Raw genomic sequence first — 20,831 nt, 5'->3', positions numbered from 1 at the left:
GTAAAAGAGAAAAAGTCCTTCGGGGCTGTCCATCAGCACAGGTAAGCATCCACAGCTCTCATGGGAGCACACAGCCAAGGAGACCCGCTCCAAGTAGGCAAAGCCAACGGAGAACATTTTCCAGGTCGACTGAGGGTGCAGAAAATTTTTTAACAAATTAGCCCATCTTCTTAATAACTAGATGCGAGCAACTTCATGAAATTATTTTCTGTACACTATACTGCTTTGGCCTCATCGCAACCCTGTGAGGTATGAGGTTTTAAGTATTTCTATTTTATAGCTAAGAAAAGCAGGTAAACGAGTTAAAAGCATAAAGCAACTTACCAATGAAGGAACTGGAATGCACTTGTTACTTTCATCTTTCCTACCAAAATGATCTGTCCTGTGCCTGATTGCCTCAGGACCATGTTCTCAATTCAATAAGCATATCTTAAGATTTTACACAAATCACTATGCTAGCTGTTTATGGAGGGGATGGAAACCACATGCTCTCCACCCCTGAGGAACTCCTTGTATGAATCTCTGCTATAGAATTGCCCAATTAATCCTGCATAATATGTTAATGAATGACAATATGCTAATACTCTGTTTCTCAAACTAAGGAAATACTAGTTCCAAAATAAGTTCCTTGAAAAGGGGGGGGGGGGGGTTCCATGGGGAAAAAAGATTGGAAAATACTGTATAGTATATATCTAACTTGTAGATTTAAAATATAGGTTTGCTTATTTAAGGCTCTGATAAGGTGTGCAATAAACAAACCTATTTATTTTTGCTTACCTAATATTTCTCAAGCCAAGCTGAACTAATGTTCCTTGAATATACTTTGGGAAAGTCTGCGTTATATGTCACCCCTTATAGGGGTTATTTTTGTATTTGTCAAAAATATCTTTCCCAAAAGAAGTGACTGCAAAGGTAGGGATTTCACCCCCATGCTATGCCAATAAAGGAGATGCTGACAGATGATTCCTTTGCCATCCCTTAAATCGGTTTCCATAGAAAGCTGGTACTTTGCCTGAGCACAGGATATAATGTTAGAGGCCAGTCCAATTTTCTGTCTTCCATACGCCAATCACAAGTCAATCAAATACACAATTTCTGGCAAGAGCTGCAATGAGTCACTCAGGTCTAAAAATAACTCTTGACCATATGTGGTACACATCTAGATCCTTCTCCAGGATCTAACATCTATGTTCACCAACTGTAAGGTGCTACTCAGTTATAAGCATTTCCCACTAATATATAACATACTAATCTGGTATGAAAAAGGTCATACAAAACAATCAAAATCCCCACTTTTTTTATTTGTATAGAAATTTTGCCAACATTAAATGTTCCATCACAATATTTGGCAAATACATACTGGTATTCATACACTTTAAACTTTAACAGATTTTGAAAGGAATAGGTCCAAAATAATCATTCCAGCCTTTGAAAGAGAAAAATCTATGCTCTAAAGAATGTTTCTAAGATAGCATTTTAGCTATAAATCAGATTTGTTTCCCAAGAACAATCTTAAACTACATGTTTTAAATAAACTAATCTTAACTCCCATTTAATTCTGGGAGGAGTGGTCTGGGAAAACAGATTCCATTGTTTAGACATAAATTAATATAGGTTTCTTTTATGAGTATTGCAATGATGGATATGCATTCCTAGGAGAGCGTGTGTTTGCGTTTGAGAACTTGAGGCCCTAGGCGCAGAAATATTTTAAAAGTATAAGATATAAGCAAACCAGGAAGAAAAATAAGGAACAGGATGAGGCCTGGCAGGTGTCATGAGTAAGAGAACACATCTGAGCATCTAGAATCAGCCGAAAGCCCAGTTTGACACAGACTCAATATTAGCCCAGCCCTCATCCTACTCCTGCATCTGGGGTCCAGACTCACGGAGTGTGAGGAGATGAGACCGGTTCCAAGACCACTTGCTGTTCTTCTGAGGTTGGCCGCTACCCACAACCCTCCTCCAATCCAGCTTTGCAGGTCACCAAGTCATACAAAATAATAACAGACCCAGCTTTCAGCGAGTCAAGAATCAAATTGATTCCTACGGTGCCAGGACAGAAGAGGCACGGATATTCCTTGCCGATCAATTCAAAATGGAATCTTCTTTCCCTTTGGGTAAATTCAAATGTAGACTATCTGACGGAATGAATCATTTTCAGTAGAAAAGTTTCAGCTCAGGCCACAGCCTAGTACCACGAAAGTACTATGATCACTTCTTCCTGCTCAGGAAGAGAGCTGGCGGTGTGAATGAACACCTTCCATCCCTAACCTGCTAATTTAACCAAGTAAACCTCTCACTTGCCGGTTCTACCACAGGGAAAGCTTTGTGTAGAGATGTTTTGTTTTGGGAGAGCTCTTCTATTATAATAACTAAATCCTTAGGCATTAGCTCTTTCTTTTTAAAGTTCAGAAAAAAGAGTTTTTTATGAAGATTTTGTTTATTTGTTTATTTGAGAGACAGTGCAAGAGTGAGAGAGCACATCATAGAGGGTGGGGAGAGCAGAGGGAGAGGGAGAAGCAGGCTCCTCCCTGAGCAGGGGGCCCCATGCGGGGCTCGATCCCAGGACCCTGGAACCGCGACCTAAGCCGAAGGCAGATGCTTAATCCACTGAGCCAACCAGGCGCCCCCCAAAAAAGAACTTTTGATTAGGAAAACTAACAAACTTGACACCTCTCTCTTACTGGAAGGTAAAATGAATACGGGTTAGTTGATCCAAGTTTTAATCAAGTAAATGCTTTTGTTAAGCCAAATATTATTTCCTAGTAGCTTAATCAGAAATTTTATTTCAAACAAACAAAAAACAGATACTTACAAGTGAAAAATAGTTAAGACACTGCCCTTAGAGCAGGGGCCTCTGTTAAAACACACATCTGTACAAGCTCTACTGGCACCGGTAAATTCCACTGCCCGTTTCCTGCCTTCTTGTCATCCAATCTTCAGTGACCTAATGTCCCCAGTGTCCTTTCTCCAGTCCTCCCACACTGTTCTTACAGCCTTCATACTGTCCTTCCAACTCCTACTTCTCAATTCCCCAGAGGGCAAGGACTAGCTTGTGTATCACTGCACAGCCCATCGAACTTGGCCCACCTAGTGTGGGGTGCTCAAAAAAACATTAACTCATCTATTTCTACCTCAGAATAAGGGTGGATATTCCTTTTTCATTTCTTAAAATATTTTACTGTAGAAGGAATTTGAAAATCATTTAAGAATGGTGAATACTCTCCAACGTCCTAAAAAGTTAATTCATACAGTACTATCAAACTTACATACTAATCAGAACTCTCTGTTCGCTAGTGTTAGAAATAAGACAGCAGGCCCACGGTGGAGTCACTGGTGCTAAGCCCCACATCACCAAACTGAGACTTAACTTACCTGCAGTTTTATCTGTCCCAGAAATGGAATCTTAAACCAGTCAATTAGGAATCACCTGATCAGCACTCGTTAGGGATTCTGCCTGATAGACCCTTGCATTGCCTAAAGGAAAGTAACCTCACGATAACCAACCTGCTTTTTTGCCTAGTATTAACTTCCTTGTTCCCACTCCCTTCTGCCTATTAAAGTCTTTCATTTTTTTACAGCTCCTCGGAGCTCCTTTCTACCTGCTAGATTGGATGCTGAACCATTCATGAATCAGTGAATAGAGCCAAGAAGATCTTTAAAATTTAGTCAGTTGAATTTTGTTTGTTAACACTAGTTCACTGAAATTTCTAACTTACTTAATCTCCTCTTATAAAGTGGTGGAGAGAAAAATCACCCTTGTGACTTTTTAGTGTTGGTTCATAACAGTTTATTTCTACCTTTAAAAATACAATGGACAGGGGTGCCTGGCTGGCTCGGTAGGTTAAGTGTCTGCCTTAGGCTCAGGTCATGAGCCCAGGGACCTGGAATCAAGCCCCATATAGGGCTCCCTGCTCAGCAGGGAGTCTGCTTCTCCCTCTCCCTCTGCCCCTCTGCTCATGCTTTCTCTGGTTCTCTTTCAAGCAAATAAGTAAAATCTTTAAAAATAAATAAATAAATAAATAAATAAATAAATAAATAAATAAATAATTTTTAAAAATCCAATGGATAGGGGCACCTGGCTGGCTCAGTCAGTGGAGCATGCAACCCCTGATCTTGGGGGTCATGAGTTCAAGCCCCATAGTGGGTATGGAGCCTACTTAAAAATAATGATAAAAAAATTAAAAAAACAATGGATAGACATTTGTATTTTGTTATTAAGTAACCATGAACTTAAAGTTCCCTTCATTTAACAAGAAACTATAAAGCACATAATGCAAAACATTCGAGTTCACTTCTGTAAGATGAATTAAATCTGGGGGAGGGTGTCTTTATGAGGAATAAAACATTTTATTTTAAAACACTGTTTTATTCAGCTAATGACTGATTTCGTTTTCTCCGTAATGTGTATTGAGTGCCTGCGGTGTGCCTGATTCAGGCTGGGTGCTGGAGGCACAGTTCCCCCTCACAGAGTTTGCAATCTAAAAGAGAAATCTGCAAATCTTGAAAGACTGTACATTCCAGGTATCGAAGTAAAAGAACTATTATTTTCATCTTCAAAAGCACACTGCAGCCTAACAGTAACACCTCTTTAGAGTTGTATTTAACTTGAAACAAAACAACATAAAAGTTAACATTCGCTTCCCTATAATCTTGAAGAGACAGTGTAACACGTTCTGAGGCGCCATCTCTAATAGTAGAATAACAGAAGGTTCTAGGTAAGCAGACAGTAGGAGAATCACGAACATTTAGGTGAGCTTTATCTGTGCCTATGATGCCATGGCTTTGGTTATTTGAAATAACTGAAATGGACTTGTCACATTTCTAATTCGTCTTTATGTTCAGAGAACGGTATGAAACTAATCTTCAAACTTTCTAAGTCTACATGCTGAGACCTGCTAGACCTCACTACATAAAATGTTTTCTAGGATCTCATTTTAGGGTTTTGACAGCAAGCTTATACAAACCTTTCCCCTCATATTAGTTGAAGGTAAGAAAAGTTTCCTGTTTGAAGATTTATTATTGATCAACCATATGCTCTGCCTTTGAAGATCAAAGTGTCTCTATTACTCACTTATTTTAATATTCTTCAGTTTGATTCCTAAATATCATTACAAAACTATTCTGGCCCTGCATTGAGAATTTTTAGCCTTCTCTGTCATTAAAATATATATATATATATATATATATATATATCTCAAGCATCCTATGCTAATGTTATTAGCCCAGATTATTTTAACAGTACGTTTACTAAAACCAGGCCTTATATCATTTGAAGAGTTACATCATTTCCAAAGAGCAGAAGCATAGTGAAAAAAGCCCCAAGCACATTTTTAAATCCATTTATTAATACCAAATGAATCACATTTAACGTAAATAAAACGTGCCTTGACATACTCAGAAGGAAGATGCGTACGACGGCTATATGGCGACATCAGTTGAAATAAAAACCTGGTCACGAACTACTCATCTCAACTGGCTAAAGCAGAGAAATTGGGATATTCCTTTTTTCCTTAGGCCGTATGCAGTTTCAGAATGGAAATACCAGTCAGAGGCTACTTTTCCACCCTGGAAGGAAGACCTATGCGTCTGCACCCACCACCACCCAGTGTTGCCCGTATCTTTCACCCTCCTGGAGCGCCCACAGAGGCGCGCATACCTAATACGCACGTACAAGTAGGGATGGGTATGCAGAGCCTGCAGGACCCAATAAGCTCGTCCTCTGGAAATGAGGAAACAAATGAGAAAGGACTCTTTGTCGTTTCCTCTAAGTCCCTGACTTCTGCACCTTATCTTTCTACTCTTGGCTGCAAGGAAGGTCGACCTCCTCTCTGAGGACTCTCAATCATTCCCTCCGGTCTTTGATAAAGCGAAGTGAGAGTGACCGCCGGATTTTGCTTGCGTGCGGATTTGCGTACTTCGCGCTCCTACCTCCACCCCTCCCGCCCCCCCCCCGGGCCCAAGCTCACTATGGGGTGAACTAAGGGCTGCGGGTGGGCTCAAGACTGGGGGGGGGGGGCAGGAAGGACCGCAGAGATGGGGAACCCGGCAACCCGCAACGCTCTAGGTCAGGTTCATGTCCATCTCCATTCCTCCCTCCACTTGTCACCTTCCACCCCAGGCGCCCTTTCCCAAAAAGCACCCCTGGGCCCACCTCTTTCCCTCCTGCCCCCACCGCCAGCGGTCCAAGCCTCCGCGGCCCTCCGAGACGCCCCCAGAGATGGCAGGGTGCAGCGCCCTTACCAGGCTCGTGGACACCGGGGTTGTCGGACAGCTCGATGACCAGGAGCTCCCGGCCCTCGAAGCTGCGCCCCACCGTGTAGATCCTGCTGATGGCGGTGCACTGCAGCCACACGGACACCAGCGCCTCGCGCAGCTCGGGGTAACGGTGGTACTCGAAGGAGATGCCGTCCTCCTGCTGCAGCCGCCGGCGCCGCCTCATGCCCGCCGCGGGCGCCCCGGGCTCCTGGGCTCCGGCGCCCAGCAGCCACCCGCAGGCGGCCAGCGCCCCGCACAGCGCCAGCAGCGCCCGGCCTCCTCGCGCGGCCATCGCCCCGCGCCGCCGCCGCCCGTGCCTCCCTGCGCCCGCGGCCTCTTTTGTCTGGACTCCGGGACTCTGCCGGCCGGCGCTGCGGCGGGCGCCAAGTTCCGCAGCAGCCTCCGCACGCCTCACCTTCCCGGGCCGACTGAGCGCCGGCGCGCGCGGGGGCCACCCAGAGGAGAGGGGCGAAGCGGCGGCTGGGCGGGCCGCACTACTGGCCGCCGAGCCCAGGGGAGCTGCAGGAGAAACCACTGCGAGGAGGGGGCCGGCGCGCGCCGGCGGGAGTCGGCGGGGATGGGGAGGGCGGCTTGCGTGCTTGGCTCGGAACCACGTCCACAGCCAAATGGCGCCGGGGACGACCCAGGTGAAGTGACAGCTACGGGCAGCGTTTGGGAACGTTATTGTCATTGACAGACCCAAGACATTGCGTGTGGAAAAATACTCTTGGATTGCTGGGGGAGCCTTTTAAAGTAACATCTGTTCTAAGCCGACCAGGGTTTCCATCTTGGATGCACCAATAATTAGAGAATATTCCAGAAAAAAAGGGGGGGGGGAGGAAGGATTGGCAGCCACTTACCCTTTCCCTATGACGTATCTTTAATGACGGTATTGATAGTCCAAACACAAACCCAAAAGTTGGGTTTGCATTTATTGCAAGGTCCGGATGGAAAACAGAATATTGTGCACTTTGATTTAGAGGTTTAAGAGAATAAAAATGCATTCTATCATTTTGCAGATAGTGTCTTTAATTGTATTAAACACACATTCCTGGATTCTTTCAGGGGGAAAAAAACGATAAGGCTGTCATTTGGCAGTGCCTGTGCCAACCCCCTTCTGTAGCAACCCTTGGAAAAACAAAGTACAACACTGGGTATGCACTGGACAATGGATTTAGTTTGAATTATGATTAAATCTTTCAGGAGCAGTTTATCTGGGTAGTTCTGGCTTAGAGTTTCTTAATAGATGGTAACCAGAATGTTGGCCAGGACTGCAGTCATCTGAATGCTTGATTGGGGCTGATTTTTTTCAAGAACAAATTCAAAAATAAAAAGATTAAATCCTGTGATAGAAAGAAAACTCCAATCATGAGGGATAATGCCTTCATAACCCTCCTAAAGTTATTGTAAAAATATATAATCACTTAGAGCTTTAAATGCCCAGCCTTTAGACAAAATTTCTATTCCTGGAGCAATTCTGAAACATGTTATTCTGAAGAGGTTGCCATTTGGATTTAAGAACAGTGCAAATCTAAATAAATAAATAATCCATCGAGTACTCCAATCAAGCAAAAAGATTGGACACCATGAGGGTAATTTTCCGTGTTAGACTTTTTTTCTTTTTTTTTCTTTTAAGATTTTATTTATTTATTTAACAGAGGGAGAGACAGCCAACTAGAGAGGGAACACAAGCGGGGGAGTGGGAGTGGGAGAGAAAGAAGCAGGCTCCCAGCGGAGGAGCCTGATGCGGGGCTTGATCCCAGAACTCCGAGATCATGCCCTGAGCTGAAGGCAGACGCCCCGAGACTTTTTTTTTTCCTTAACTTGCTCTTTCTCCACCTGTCTAACAAGGCATCACACTGAATAAACATTTTCTCCCAGAAAAATGACATTTAAATGAGTTTATTGGATCAAAAGAAAAATGTTTCTGGAAAAACTGGTTCCACACCCCTCTGCCTACATTTCCTACAGCATCTTTTCTGGATTTTTGGGGGGGGCAGGAAGCTGCCACTAGGAAGACACGCCACTCAGTTAGATTTGAAGCCAGCCACGTTCCTTGTCAATGTAGCAGAGCTAAGAATGTTATATGTTCCACTATGACCCGTCTGTGTTTGATTACATAGTCCAGAAGAATAAAACCAGAGTTATAATTACATTTCTAAAATCATGCCCAAAAGAGCAACCTTAGAAACCCAGAAAAAGAAGACAGAGTAGCTAAAACCAGTAACTTCAGAAGTGGGAAGTTAAGATTTTCATGTTAGCAATTTAAGGTAACCACACGAATTTGTGGCTAGGTGGGGCATATGGACTAGTGACTACACACATGAGCAACATAATAGCGATTGAAGTCTTGTGCTGCCCTTTAGCTAGCTATCTCTTTAAACAACGGGGGTGCTTTCTATTTTTTCCCAAATTTCAATTTTATGGGTCGGTTTTGCTTTTTTTTTAAGTGGATGGAATTTTAATAGCTATGTAGACTCACTTAAGGGGGAATCTCTTTGCATCTTAGAAGTTTGTTTCCTTTAAGTATAAAACAAAAGGTTTTGACTGGATTACTCATTTGGGTGCAGTAGAATCATGCCGCGAGTTTGTAAAATGTGCAGCTTCCCAAGCCCCCATCACCGCGGGAGTTCTGAGCTGTGTTCCCTGTATTAGTGAGGCTCCAGGTTTTAACAGGAGCACCAGGTATTTCTGATTTTGCTGTTTGACTGACAACCGCACTTTGAGAAAGACTGTCCTACATGTTTTCCAAGGCCTTTTTCAGATCTGAAATGCTGTGATTCTTGGGGCACCCGGCTGGCTTAGTACGTTGAGCGTCTGCCTTCGGCTCAGGTCATGATACCGAGGATCAAGTCCCATATGGGGAATCCCTGCTCAGCAGGGAGTCTGCTTCTCCCTCTGCCCCCCACCCCCCATGCTCTCACTCTCTCCCTCTTTCAAATGGGTGAAATCTTTAAAATAAAACAGGATAAAATAAAATTAAAAATACTATGATTCTGGAAGGGTTGTTTTGTTTTGTTTTGTTTTTGTTTTTTTAGAAAAAAAAATCCCTGCTCATCTGATAGATGTTAAAGCTCCTTGCCTATTTGGGAGCATACCGCAAACACCAAGGAATCAGTTCAAAGGCATTAAAACTTGGTCTTTGAACTTCTGGGCTATTTTAGGTGTAGGTCACTCCCGCTGGAGTGTGTATTACTTGTTTGTGGCTTCGTAGACAGTTATATAGAAGGTTACATACTCATCCTCACTGGTAGACAGAAAATCTTGCATGCTAAGTCTCTAATGTGTTTGACGTTGTGTAGCCAGAGTTCAGTCTAGTATGCAACTTACATTTAAAATTGTGTATGTGCGAGAGAGAGAGAGAGAGAGATCCTTTTTCATGTCACTTGTGAACATCTGTATGGGCATACTTAAACTACCCAAGCCTCCGTTTCCTGCATCACTTCTACATCACTTCATGCCACTTCCACGTGTGGTTGTGTCAAATGGATAAACGCAAGAGTAATAAAAAGTTGAAAGCTTTGGATGCACTTGAATTTTTAAAGTGGAATTAGACGTGGATGAGGAAACAGGGAAGGGCTGAGGAAAACTTATAAAAATCTCTAAAACTTCTACTCTTAGATTTGTCCCCACACCTGTTACTTTACCATAAAGAACCTGACACTGTTACCGCCATAACAGTAGGAAAAGCATTATCCTGTAAAGGCCTTGTTCCTAAAACAACCAAGAACCAGCCAATGGGTGAGCATATGCTTATATGCTAAATTTAAATAGACTATTTAAATTGTGCTTGTACGCTTCATTTTTTTATGATTTTCCTCTTTCACTGATTATTTTTCCCCATTAACCAAGGCACTAAATGTTCCAGTTGCATTAGGTAAGAAGGTAGATGTGTACCAGAGCAGACGGGTCACAACCAAATGCATTCTTCAATCAGTACTGACAGTACTCCCTCTACAACTATCACCACCTAAATATCGAATTACCGACTCAAATTGAACGTAGTCCAAAGGGTTTATCAATGTTTTTCTACAGCTCTATCTTGTACTATATCCTAGAGGCCACCCCAGAATTACCGACCTCGCAGCAGCATTGTCCAAAAACGTAATGTGAACCATGTGTGTAATTTTAAATGTTCTAATAGCCATGTTTTTAAAAAGCAAAAAGGAACAGGTGAAATTAATTTTAATAATAAATTTTGCTTAACCCAATATACCCCAAATATTATCATCTCAGCTTGCAATCAATTTAGAATCTATTAATGAAATATTTTTCCATACCAAGTCTTCGAAATCAGTGTGGTTTACATCATAGCACTTCAGTGCAATTCAAACTAGCCATATTTAAAATGCTCAATAGCCACTCGTGGTTAGTGACAACTGTATTGGACAGCTGACAGATCTTACATTCCAATCTTCTAAAATTATTCCTTGTGATTTATCTTCATGGTTAATCCTGTGGTCCCAACACTCACTGGTTATTTCTTTGCCTGGACTACGGCAACATCCTTCCCAGGATAGGACTCTTCTCCACCGCTGGTTAATCCAAGTTTTTAAATCTCGCTGCCAAAACCACCTGCTTCATCATTCACCTTAATTACACTATCTACCATCCTGTCAATGTCCATCACTCAGTGGATCAAAACCAAAGCTGACATCCCCTTTGTGAAAATTAGTAAAAGGGAACCTTGCTTAGGATGGAGTCAGGAGGCCAGCAGAGGGAGCTCGCAGCCCTACCGCTCCTGGCCCATTGCAGACGCAATAGGAAGAGAGAGACCCTGCATCCCAGCAGAGGGAAGGAAGGTTTCTTCCTGCCCTGGCAACAGCCCAGCCAATGAGAGACAGTTACAGCTCAGGCAATGAAAAGCCACTACACTACCAGCTCATGGTTTACTCCAATGAACTTTCAGTTTATAACAGCCTCTCCCAACACCTCCCCTGCCTCTCCATAAAAGAGCATTCCTCTCTTTACTTCTCCAGACTTACCTATGGCTTTGCCCTAGCTTGCTTGTCCTGGATTAAAATTCGGTGCTATTCCTGAATACGCCCCTCTTTTGCTGGTGAAACAATTAGCAGCTTTATTTTTAAGGTTAACACCTTCCTCAGAGAGTTTTATTGGAGAGCCCTGGGAAATCTTAACTTCGTGTATCTCCTGCTGCTTCTTTCACTAGGTCATTTTATCTCCCAACCTATTACTTTGAATTCCTGCACCACCATCCCCCAAACTACAACTATACACACACACACACACACACACACACACACACACACACACACACACCATCCTTACCTCCTACTCTGTCTTCCCTCCCCCCATGGCCAACCCTATCCCCTAAACCTATTTCCATCCTCCTCTCCTCCACCAGGCAGTCCCCCTCTCCTATTCTTTCAGGTCCTCTTTCTCTCCTTGCATTTCCCCTCTGCGCCATTCTCACCTATCCTCTTTTTTAAAAAACTGAAATTCCGACTTGAGTTCACTTTCCCCAGCTAACACCCAAACACCTCAACTTTGTCACATCTCATTCACTCTTTCACTCAATTCTACTCTGGAGGTTCTATGCATCTAATAAGACTCAACATTCATTGACCTTTCCTGGGCTTCCACAGGGCCCCACACTCGGCTTAGTGTTCTCCTGCTTCACGGGCTCTGGGTAGTCTCACCCATGCTCACGGTTTTAGTTATCACCTCCCTGCTCCCAAGATCCAGAGTCCCATATCCATTCCCCCCACTCAGAGATAGAGTCTGCCTTCCTTGCATGTTTGTCTCCACAGCCTACCACAGCGGAGCCACAATCATAGGTCAATATGATTGCATGTGAATGAAGGCATTAGTACCTTCCTAACTATGGCACTCAGACCTCTCCCCTTGTTTGCAATGTTCTGCTTACTCAATACGCTCCTGGATTCCCGCCTTCTCCTTCAGGAGCCTTTCCTCAGTGTGACCCAACCACCACAGCCTTCTCTTCACTCAGCAACCATAGTTTCCAAGTCGCTTGCATAAAACATAAGTCATTTGCCAATTTTCTCATTTGATCTGTGTACTTATTCAATGTAGTTTCTATTTCTCTCTCCATTATTATTGTCTGTATTATAATTTCAATTCTACCACACTACAAATACAATACTCAGGAAAGAAAAGTGGGTTTTCTATTAGGTTCTTACCTTTGGAAACCAAACTGCTGGAATGAAAATCAGATTGCCAATTCCCATTGCCAAAGAATGACTGGTTTTCCCCTCAGCTGCTGGAAGTTGACCAGTACAAACAATGCAGAATAACTTGATGATACGGGATGCTAACACTTTATGGTGCTCAGGAATGCGAACTATTACAGAGACGGACGAACAAGTACGGGAATCTTTCACCATAAACAACAACCAGGCCTTATCTATTGGGTTACTTTTCAATCCATCATATTTCTTGCACCTTTTTAAATCTCAAGTGTCCGAAAAAGAAAGCGGTTCACCTCTTTGTTTCATACAACTTACAAGACATTGGGGCGAAACAGTCTCTTATTTAGTGAAAGCTGCTCACTTCTTCACAGGACTATAGAATATCTCCTGCCCAACATTTTGGAAGCCTCTCTGCTAATAGATGGACTGACCAAGATGCTAATTCAGTCAAAATTAATGAGGTTAATCACGTACACAGAGAGCAAAACAAACTAGCCTCTCATTCATGACCAGACTACGCCCTTAATTTCAGAGAAGTTTTGTGACAACAAACCCAGCTCCACTGAAGCCTGGGTCAGATGGCTGTAGGTGGGTGAGTGGTCAGTCATAGTGTTATTAGCAAAAAAGAAAAAAAATATACAGCACATTCATCAAGTGGGCACTCAACCAATATTCACCAACAGCGATGGCTTCCATAGAGTACCATGATGTAATTATTGCTGTTACGCACCTCAGTTCTGACCGATTATGGTCTTTGAAGTTAAGTCAGGATTCTCCTACACCCTGAACACAACACTTGTATTGACCCTTTTGTTGAAAAGTAACCCATATGTGGAGTCAGTCCGAGTTACTGAAGAAGGGGGCTTGGTTTGCTCCCCACGTGGTGGCCCGATTTACTCCGGGGGTCTGCATCCTCAGATAGGTAGCTCAGGAGAGGATGGATCATTCCACTGGGCAGATGAAGGGCCTGGAGTCATGGAGTGGTCACTTCCCAGCAGAGTCCCATCGGTGGCTGAGCCTAGGTCTTGGGGCCAGGTTTGCCTTCTCGCAAGTGACTTCACAGCTTGTCTCTTTTGGTGGGAATCCTGTGGTCAAAAGAATAGAGTTCAGATGAGAACTTAGCTCAGATTTGTGTAGGCAAAGCGTGGGGAGTATATCATGGAGAGAGAAAGAAATAGTGAAAGAGAGAACAAAAGCAGAGGAAGAAGAGGAGTGGGAGAAAGGGAATAAGAAAGAATAAGAAGACAGAGGAAGAGGGTCAGCTGGGTGGCTCAGTCAGTTAAGCCTCGGACTCTTGATTTCAGTTCAGGTCTTGATCTCAGGGTCATGAGTTCGAGCTTCACATTGGGCTCCGTGCTGGATGTGGAGTCTACTTTAAAAAGAGAGAGAGAAGGGAAGAAAAAGTAAACGTAAGGTGGTTGAAAATCCAGTACTATCTCTATTCAAGGGCCTCAGAAACTTTATAAACTTCATCTACTTTAGTAGGAAAAGTGTAGGAAATTTACCTTCCTTTTGGATGATTAATCCTAAATCAAATTGAGGAATCTTTGTAACTAATGCAAGACACGCAGTAGCCTAACAAAAACAAAAGCATAACATTTATAAGGCATTTCAATGATTACAAAGTGTTTCTCCTGCGTTTTCCAGCTAGATTCTCACGATGACCTCATTTTATTATCCACATTTCACAGATAAGCCACCTGAAGTCATGGAGAATAAATTCAAAAGCAGGGATACGCAAGATCAAAGAGAAATGTTATTAACTCAAAGTTATATTTTAGAATCGCCCCTTCATTTAATTTTTTGGACCTGAGCTGATTCTCCTTCAGGAAAATGTACCATAAATCCAAAGTCTCAGCATGCTCCTGGGAGCCAAGAACGAATTGAATTTCTGTGTTTTCCTCCCGTCTATGAAAAAATTATTATTTCTGTGCCTTTAACAATTATAAAATGTGGTGTTCATGAGACTTAAATTAAAATGACATACTCGGGGGCGCCTGGGTGGCATAGCGGTTAAGCGTCTGCCTTCGGCTCAGGGCGTGATCCCGGCGTTATGGGATCGAGCCCCGCGTCAGGCTCCTCCGCTGGGAGCCTGCTTCTTCCTCTCCCACTCCCCCTGCTTGTGTTCCCTCTCTCGCTGGCTGTCTCTGTCTCTGTCGAATAAATAAATAAAATCTTAAAAATAAATGACATACTCTGCTCTTTAAAAAAAAAGATACCATGAGGCGCCTGTGTGGCTCAGACAGTGAAGTGTCTGCCTTTGGCTCAGGTCATGATCTCTGGGTCCTGAGATGGAGCCCCACACTGGGCTCCCTGCTCAGCCAGGAGCCTGCTTCTCCCTCTCCCTGTCCTCCCTGCTCGAGCTCTCTCTCTCTCTCCGTCAAATAAATTTTTAAAAATCTTTTTTAAAAATACCAAAAATGAAATAAAAAAGATAATATAATAACTTGCTTATAATATGTTATAGTAAGCCCTAGTAGCTAAGGGAAGGTATTGCTTTTTAGCCTCTAATTTTTCCACTAATATCATACATAGAAAAAAAATCAAAAGTGCATTTTCTCTTATATACCCATGTTTGGGAATGAAATTACCAAAATGAAAATCAAGTGTCATGCTCTCACGAGACAAATGTCACAAAAGGTGATTGGTTTTCTCTTTAGCTGTAAGATGTTGGCCATCTTATACATTTTTAAAATTTATAAGTTAATAAATTTTGTAAATAAATAAGGTCTTTAATTCTGGATCAAGTTACGGTGCTCAGGAATCTCCAGTGGTAACTCTAAACATTGCCCAGGTGCCCACAGCAGTGCACGACTCTTTCATTATAATCGATAATCATTTCTACTTGGATCTTTAATACTCTGGTCAAAGTGTGGTCCCCACACCCCTTCCTGACACACAACCACACACACACACACACACACACACACACACACACACACACAAAACCCCTGTGTTTCTCCCAGTGTATTTCACCTCAGAAATGGCCTCATTTTCAGGGCACCTGGGTATTGCAGTCAGTTAGGCATCCAACTCTTGGTTTCGGCTCAGGTTGTGATCTCAGGGTGGTGAGATCCAGCCCCACATCAGGCTCCACACTTAGCATGGAGTCTGCTTGGGATTCTCCCTCTCCCTCCACCCCACTCACACCCTTGATATCTCTCTCAAATCAATAAATAAAGAAATTTTTTCTATTTGTTCAATAAAATTCCAGTTGACAGCCTTGATCTTCCCTTTTTCCCCATGCTCCACATCAACAATTTCCATCAATTCTATTTGATATATAGATATATATATATGTATAGATATATATGTATAGATACATCAGATGATAGGTAGATGATAGATAGATAGATAGATAGATAGATAGATAGATAGATAGATAGATAGACAGATAGATGGCATCCCCCCCTTCTTGCCATGACCACTGCCACCACCCTAATCTCAGTCGCTAACTTATCTCACATCAACAATTGCGATTGCCTCCTGATTCCCCTGTTTCTGTACCTGCCCACCCCAAATTTATTGTTCATACTGTAGTCCATTTTCAAAATGTAAATCAGATTATATCACCCTCCTGCTAAAACTTCCCAGGAGCTTTCCAATGTACTTGGGATAAATTCCCAACTCCTTACCGCGACTTTCCTAGTCCGCAGAATCTATCTCCCGCCTACCTCACCCATCTCCTCCAGAGCCACTCCCTTGGGACCTCTATGCGCAGTGGCCACTCCCGGGGACCATCCGTCATAGCTTCTTGTCCACTGCCTTCAACACATTCATCACCAAATGCTGTTTCTTTACTTATGTTCTTTTTTCTCTCCTAGAGAAGATGAGCACCGTGAGGGTAAGTTCCTACCACCAGAGTCTAACCTATAAAGAGGTTTAATAAATATTTTTTGAAAACAATGAGATATATGTCCACAAGAACTTTACGCCTTTTAAACTTCAATGATTTTAAGGAAATAACCAATCTACCTCTAAAAGAAGAATATCATCCCTAATAGACTTAATATCTACAATCTTTTTTTAAAGAATTTATTTATTTATTTGAGGTGGGGAGGGGAGAGAGAGCATGAGCAGGGGGAGGGGCAGAGGGAGAGTGAGAGGCAGACTCCCCGCTGAGCTGGGATCCCCATGCAGAGGTCCATCCGAGGACCCTGGGATCATAACCTGAGCCAAAGGGAGACACTTAACTGCCTGAGCCACCCAGGCACCCCAATATCTACAATCTCTAAACTAAGCACTATGCGAATTATTGGCTGGAACCTTCCCCCTTGTACCACATTTTACAAATAAGAAGACTAAATTTAGAGATGTTAAATAATGAGTACTAGTTTATATAAACAAGAAGTGATGAAGTCAGGCTGATGGAGAAAGAGAGCATCATTTCCAAGGCATGGGCTTTCAATTCATTCATTCATTCATTCAACAAACTTTTATTTAGAACCCACTCTATGTCAGGTACTTCGTAGTTACTTGGTGGGATGTGGTCAGTGAGGAATGTAAATGGATTAACATGTAGTCCCTGCCAGAGAAGAGCTCAGAGCTCACTCTCCAGTGTGGAGATAAAAGCCTGCTTTGTCCAGCGATATACGTGTTCTCTCGCTAGAAACGATCAGAGTTTATTTCAATTAGGAGGTAGCAGAATTGAAATCTGGATAAAACATGTCCTGTTAAGAACTGACTTGTTGAGTATTTTTAACTCCTTGAAAATAATATACAATAAAAATTCCAATAACTAATTAATTCACAGATTCAGAACACACCACACCCCAGCTGCTTAGGAACCCACGTGTGGCAGGAAGTGTTACCAAACACATTGAGTCATTAAGCCTTCCTAGTTGGGTGAAACAATTAGTTTCAGCTGCCACATTGCTCAAAATTGCTTCATGAAGGATTCTCTCAAGTTTCAATGTGTTATTTTTTCTGTCTGGTTCCTTGCCTCAGCACATGAATGTGTTGACTCCTTGACTTTGTTTAAATTTTACTTAACACTTGCAGAAACCCCAACAGTCCAACCACTGTCCCCTCTTTTAATCTACTCTTGCTGGGGAGCAGTTTCTTGTCTCCTTATCGTGTTCAGGTTGCCTCCCGACACCTCTGGTGTTCCATCCACTACTTCAGTGACCAGTCCCAGGATGTCTATGACTAACCCACCCTTGGCTGGACAGCCAGCCGGGGCCGGAACAACAGCACCATGTAGAGAAGGGGCTCAAGTGGTCCCTTGAACTGATGGGATTATGTAGGAGAGGAAATAGAGGGCAAGTGAGAGTGAGTCACACGCAGGTGCTCTGATGGGAAATAAGCCATAGGCCCCCTTGGCCATTCTTTCTTGTCTCTTGGGCACGCCTCAGAGCAAGGCAAGCTCCCTTGTCTAAAGTGCTTCAAAAACAAACTCCAAAGCACATCGTGAGCTAGCGTTGTTCTCCATCTTCACTCACCATCGCCCCCATCGCTTCTATCCTTCTCTCGGTTATGTGGAATATTCCACACTCTCTGACCACCAGATCACAGGGCATGTTGTTTGCTTTACTTGGATTGTTCTCTGCTTTCTGTCCCCACTCCATTTCTGGGTAACTTCTGTTGTCATTCAGGTCTCAGATTAAACATCCTGTGGGGGAACCTTCCCTAAGAGCCTCCGTCAGGCAGGGAAGGCCCCATGTCTATGTGATCCCAAAGTTCCCTGTGCCTCTCTCCCTTCTCAGAACTTAATAACTAATTCTTTAATTGGCCATAATTTTGTGAAGGCAGGAATCATGTCTCTGTTGACTTCTAGTGCCTTCTAGTGTCTTCTAGGGCCTAGCAGAGTTTGCTACAAAACTGAAACTAAACAAATATTTATTGACTGGATCAATACATAAATTCTCAAAGAGATCAAGCTCTGCTTCTCCGTTGACATCTGATACTCCACCATCTAAGTTGAGCCTCAACATCCAAAAATAACTTGCTCAAAATCTCTATCCTTTAATCTGCGACCATTTCCATAATTACAGGAAACAGCTCGCGGTTATGAATGTATAAAGATCTGAGGGAAGTATTGTCCTGAGCTTGAGGAAGAACCCATCACCACTGCCTACTTCTGCCAGTTCACGTGGAACCTGGACTATAACTCTACTGACTTTGAAGTCCTGAGTAGCTGAATTAGTCAGGACTCGCTTTGTTGAAACCAAAATAAACTGAATTCAAAATGGCATAAGTAAATAGGAAGGATGGTAGGAAGGGAGGGCAGAGGAAGGTGGGGAGGGAGGAAGGAGGAAAACTAATTCACAAAATAGAGCTCACCTCTTTCCCAACTTCTTCCAAGGACTCCTCGAGCACCAGGAAGCCCCATCTAGCTATCCATCCACCTGTGGGTCCCTTCCTTGCCACACCCCTCTGTGCTAGCTTCGCTCTCTCCAGCGAGAAGGACTTCCGCAGGGATTTCTGCAGACACGGTCAGCACTCTCTGTCAGTGCCCATACATAAATACCCGAAGAAAGATGATGGATCAGCCTGCGACTTGGGTCACGTGCCTATTCTCAGGCTAACCACTGGAGATAAGCAAATGGGGCGTTATGGTAAGTTACACCTACAATTTTTTTATCTAAAAAGCCTGTAACAAGTAAAGCCCCTAACAGGGTATCTATAAAGACTAGAAACTACAGGTAGAGATACATTATGTCATGCAAAACATATTCGATCTGTAATTAAAATAAATTATTATTGTCTGTGTTTTGGGGCTTTATAGACTATAGAGCTGTGCCTTTAAATAATGTTCATGATCTAAGTTAAGGTCAAGATCTTCTTGTGACTTTTTTCTAGCTCGACCCTTGTTTCTGGAAGACTTTCCCCAACCATCCCTTGGCCAGAATCAGATGGGAATCATCGCCAAGTTCTCAGTCTGGGACTCTTCAGACTGTAAACAATTAAAGCAGCAGAGCCGGCGTGGTGCCATGTGAAAAGGGAGTATTTTTTAGTAGAAGTCTCAGAATAGTGACGTCTCGGAGTGACGTCTCGTGACTTGTGCTCACTACACTGAATTAGTACTTTAGAAAGCCATTCTTTTCTCAGTTCTCACAGTCTCGTGTGAGAAATTCTTGCTAAGGGACACCTGGGTGGCTCAGTCAGTTAAGCGTCTGCCTTCAGCTCAGGTCGTGATGTCAGGGTCCTGGGATCAAGTTCTGCATTGGGCTCCTTGCTCAGCAGGGAGCCTGCTTCTCCCTCTGCCCCTCCCCCCGCCTGTGCACACGCTCTCTTGCTCTCAAATAAATAAATAAAATCTTTTTTAAAAAAGAAATTATTGCTAATATATAAGCTAAAGGATGGCTGTAGACGATTCTCGGACTACACGATAAAAATAAACCGCAAGACCTAAGAAGATCATTTGCTTTGGTAAAACAAAATTGTCTGGGGCAATAGCCACCTGGATATCCAGTTCCAGAATGATTTTACATTTTCAATCCAGCATAGCATTCCTCACAGCAGTGAAATCACTTCATTTTAGAGGTCTTGTAAGAGATGCTGCAAAATAGAACATGATTCATTTGGACAAAAATAAGAAAAACTGATAAGATGGCTGATAAATATAATTTTCATGTAAAACTTCCAATCGAGTTGAAAACAAAATTTTTAAGTTTTTGTTCTTAATAAATCTGCTAAGTTAGAGTGAACTAATAACTATTTGAATTTTAAATATGCATTTGGTATTTCTATCGATTCAGTTTAATTTATTGAATATATCTACCCTCCACATTTAATAGAAAGATATTTGTTAAAGCTGTGTATATCCATTGGTATAAATAGGGGAAAATAATAGCTTCCAATGAAAAGGATAAGTATTAGTTCCAAATTGTCCATTTCCTTGATAGCTCATTTGAAAAATATTAGTCAATTAATTCAGAAAATCAAGGCTCAGTTGTCTTCTTTAATTTTCAGCTTTTTGTTGCTGTTGTTTCTATTTTGTGTTGGGCAATTTGCTTTTTTTTTCCCCCAACCTGAGCTAAATGTGTTTAATCCTTAAAACCTTGTAAGGCAAGCATTAATAGTGCCATTTTACAGACAAGGAAACAGACGCTCCAGCAACCTGTCCAAGATCCCAGGGAAACAGCCAGAGTCTGACTTCAAGCTAAGGTCGGCACAGCTCCTCCATCCGTTGCTCAGGCTTCATGCCTTCCAGCAAAATAGTGTCGCCCGCTGGCAAGGGAGCTACTGCTGGACGGTGAGTTGGCTCCCTCGTGCTCTCAGCTCGAAGCTTTTTCTCGTGGCTATCTAGTACAGAAAAGAGATTCGAGTCTAGGTAGATGATCAAATTAAACAACTTTTAAGGTGACTGAATCACACAGAAGCATTCTTTTTTAATAAAATACTTAACAAAGCCCTGGGTGTGTCCCTGAATCCCTGGAGGGCACTTCCAGGAAGTCGGGT

General features: G+C 42.8%; 1 protein-coding gene across 1 annotated transcript in view; it reads right to left on the bottom strand.

The window, feature by feature from the left end:
* Positions 1 to 6,730, bottom strand: part of CPE (carboxypeptidase E) — a 111,513-nt gene extending 104,783 nt beyond the window's left edge. The window contains exon 1 of the mRNA XM_045798694.2: positions 6,244 to 6,730. Coding sequence (XP_045654650.1) covers positions 6,244 to 6,550 — 307 coding nt within the window. The 5' untranslated portion in view covers positions 6,551 to 6,730. The remainder of the gene's footprint in view (positions 1 to 6,243) is intronic.
* Positions 6,731 to 20,831: the final 14,101 nt, after the last annotated feature.

Source organism: Ursus americanus, chromosome 13 (assembly GCF_024610735.1).
Source record: "Ursus americanus isolate L20-20 chromosome 13, mUrsAme1.1.p, whole genome shotgun sequence".
NCBI lineage: Eukaryota > Metazoa > Chordata > Mammalia > Carnivora > Ursidae > Ursus > Ursus americanus.
This window is presented reverse-complemented; position numbering and strand designations above follow the sequence as displayed.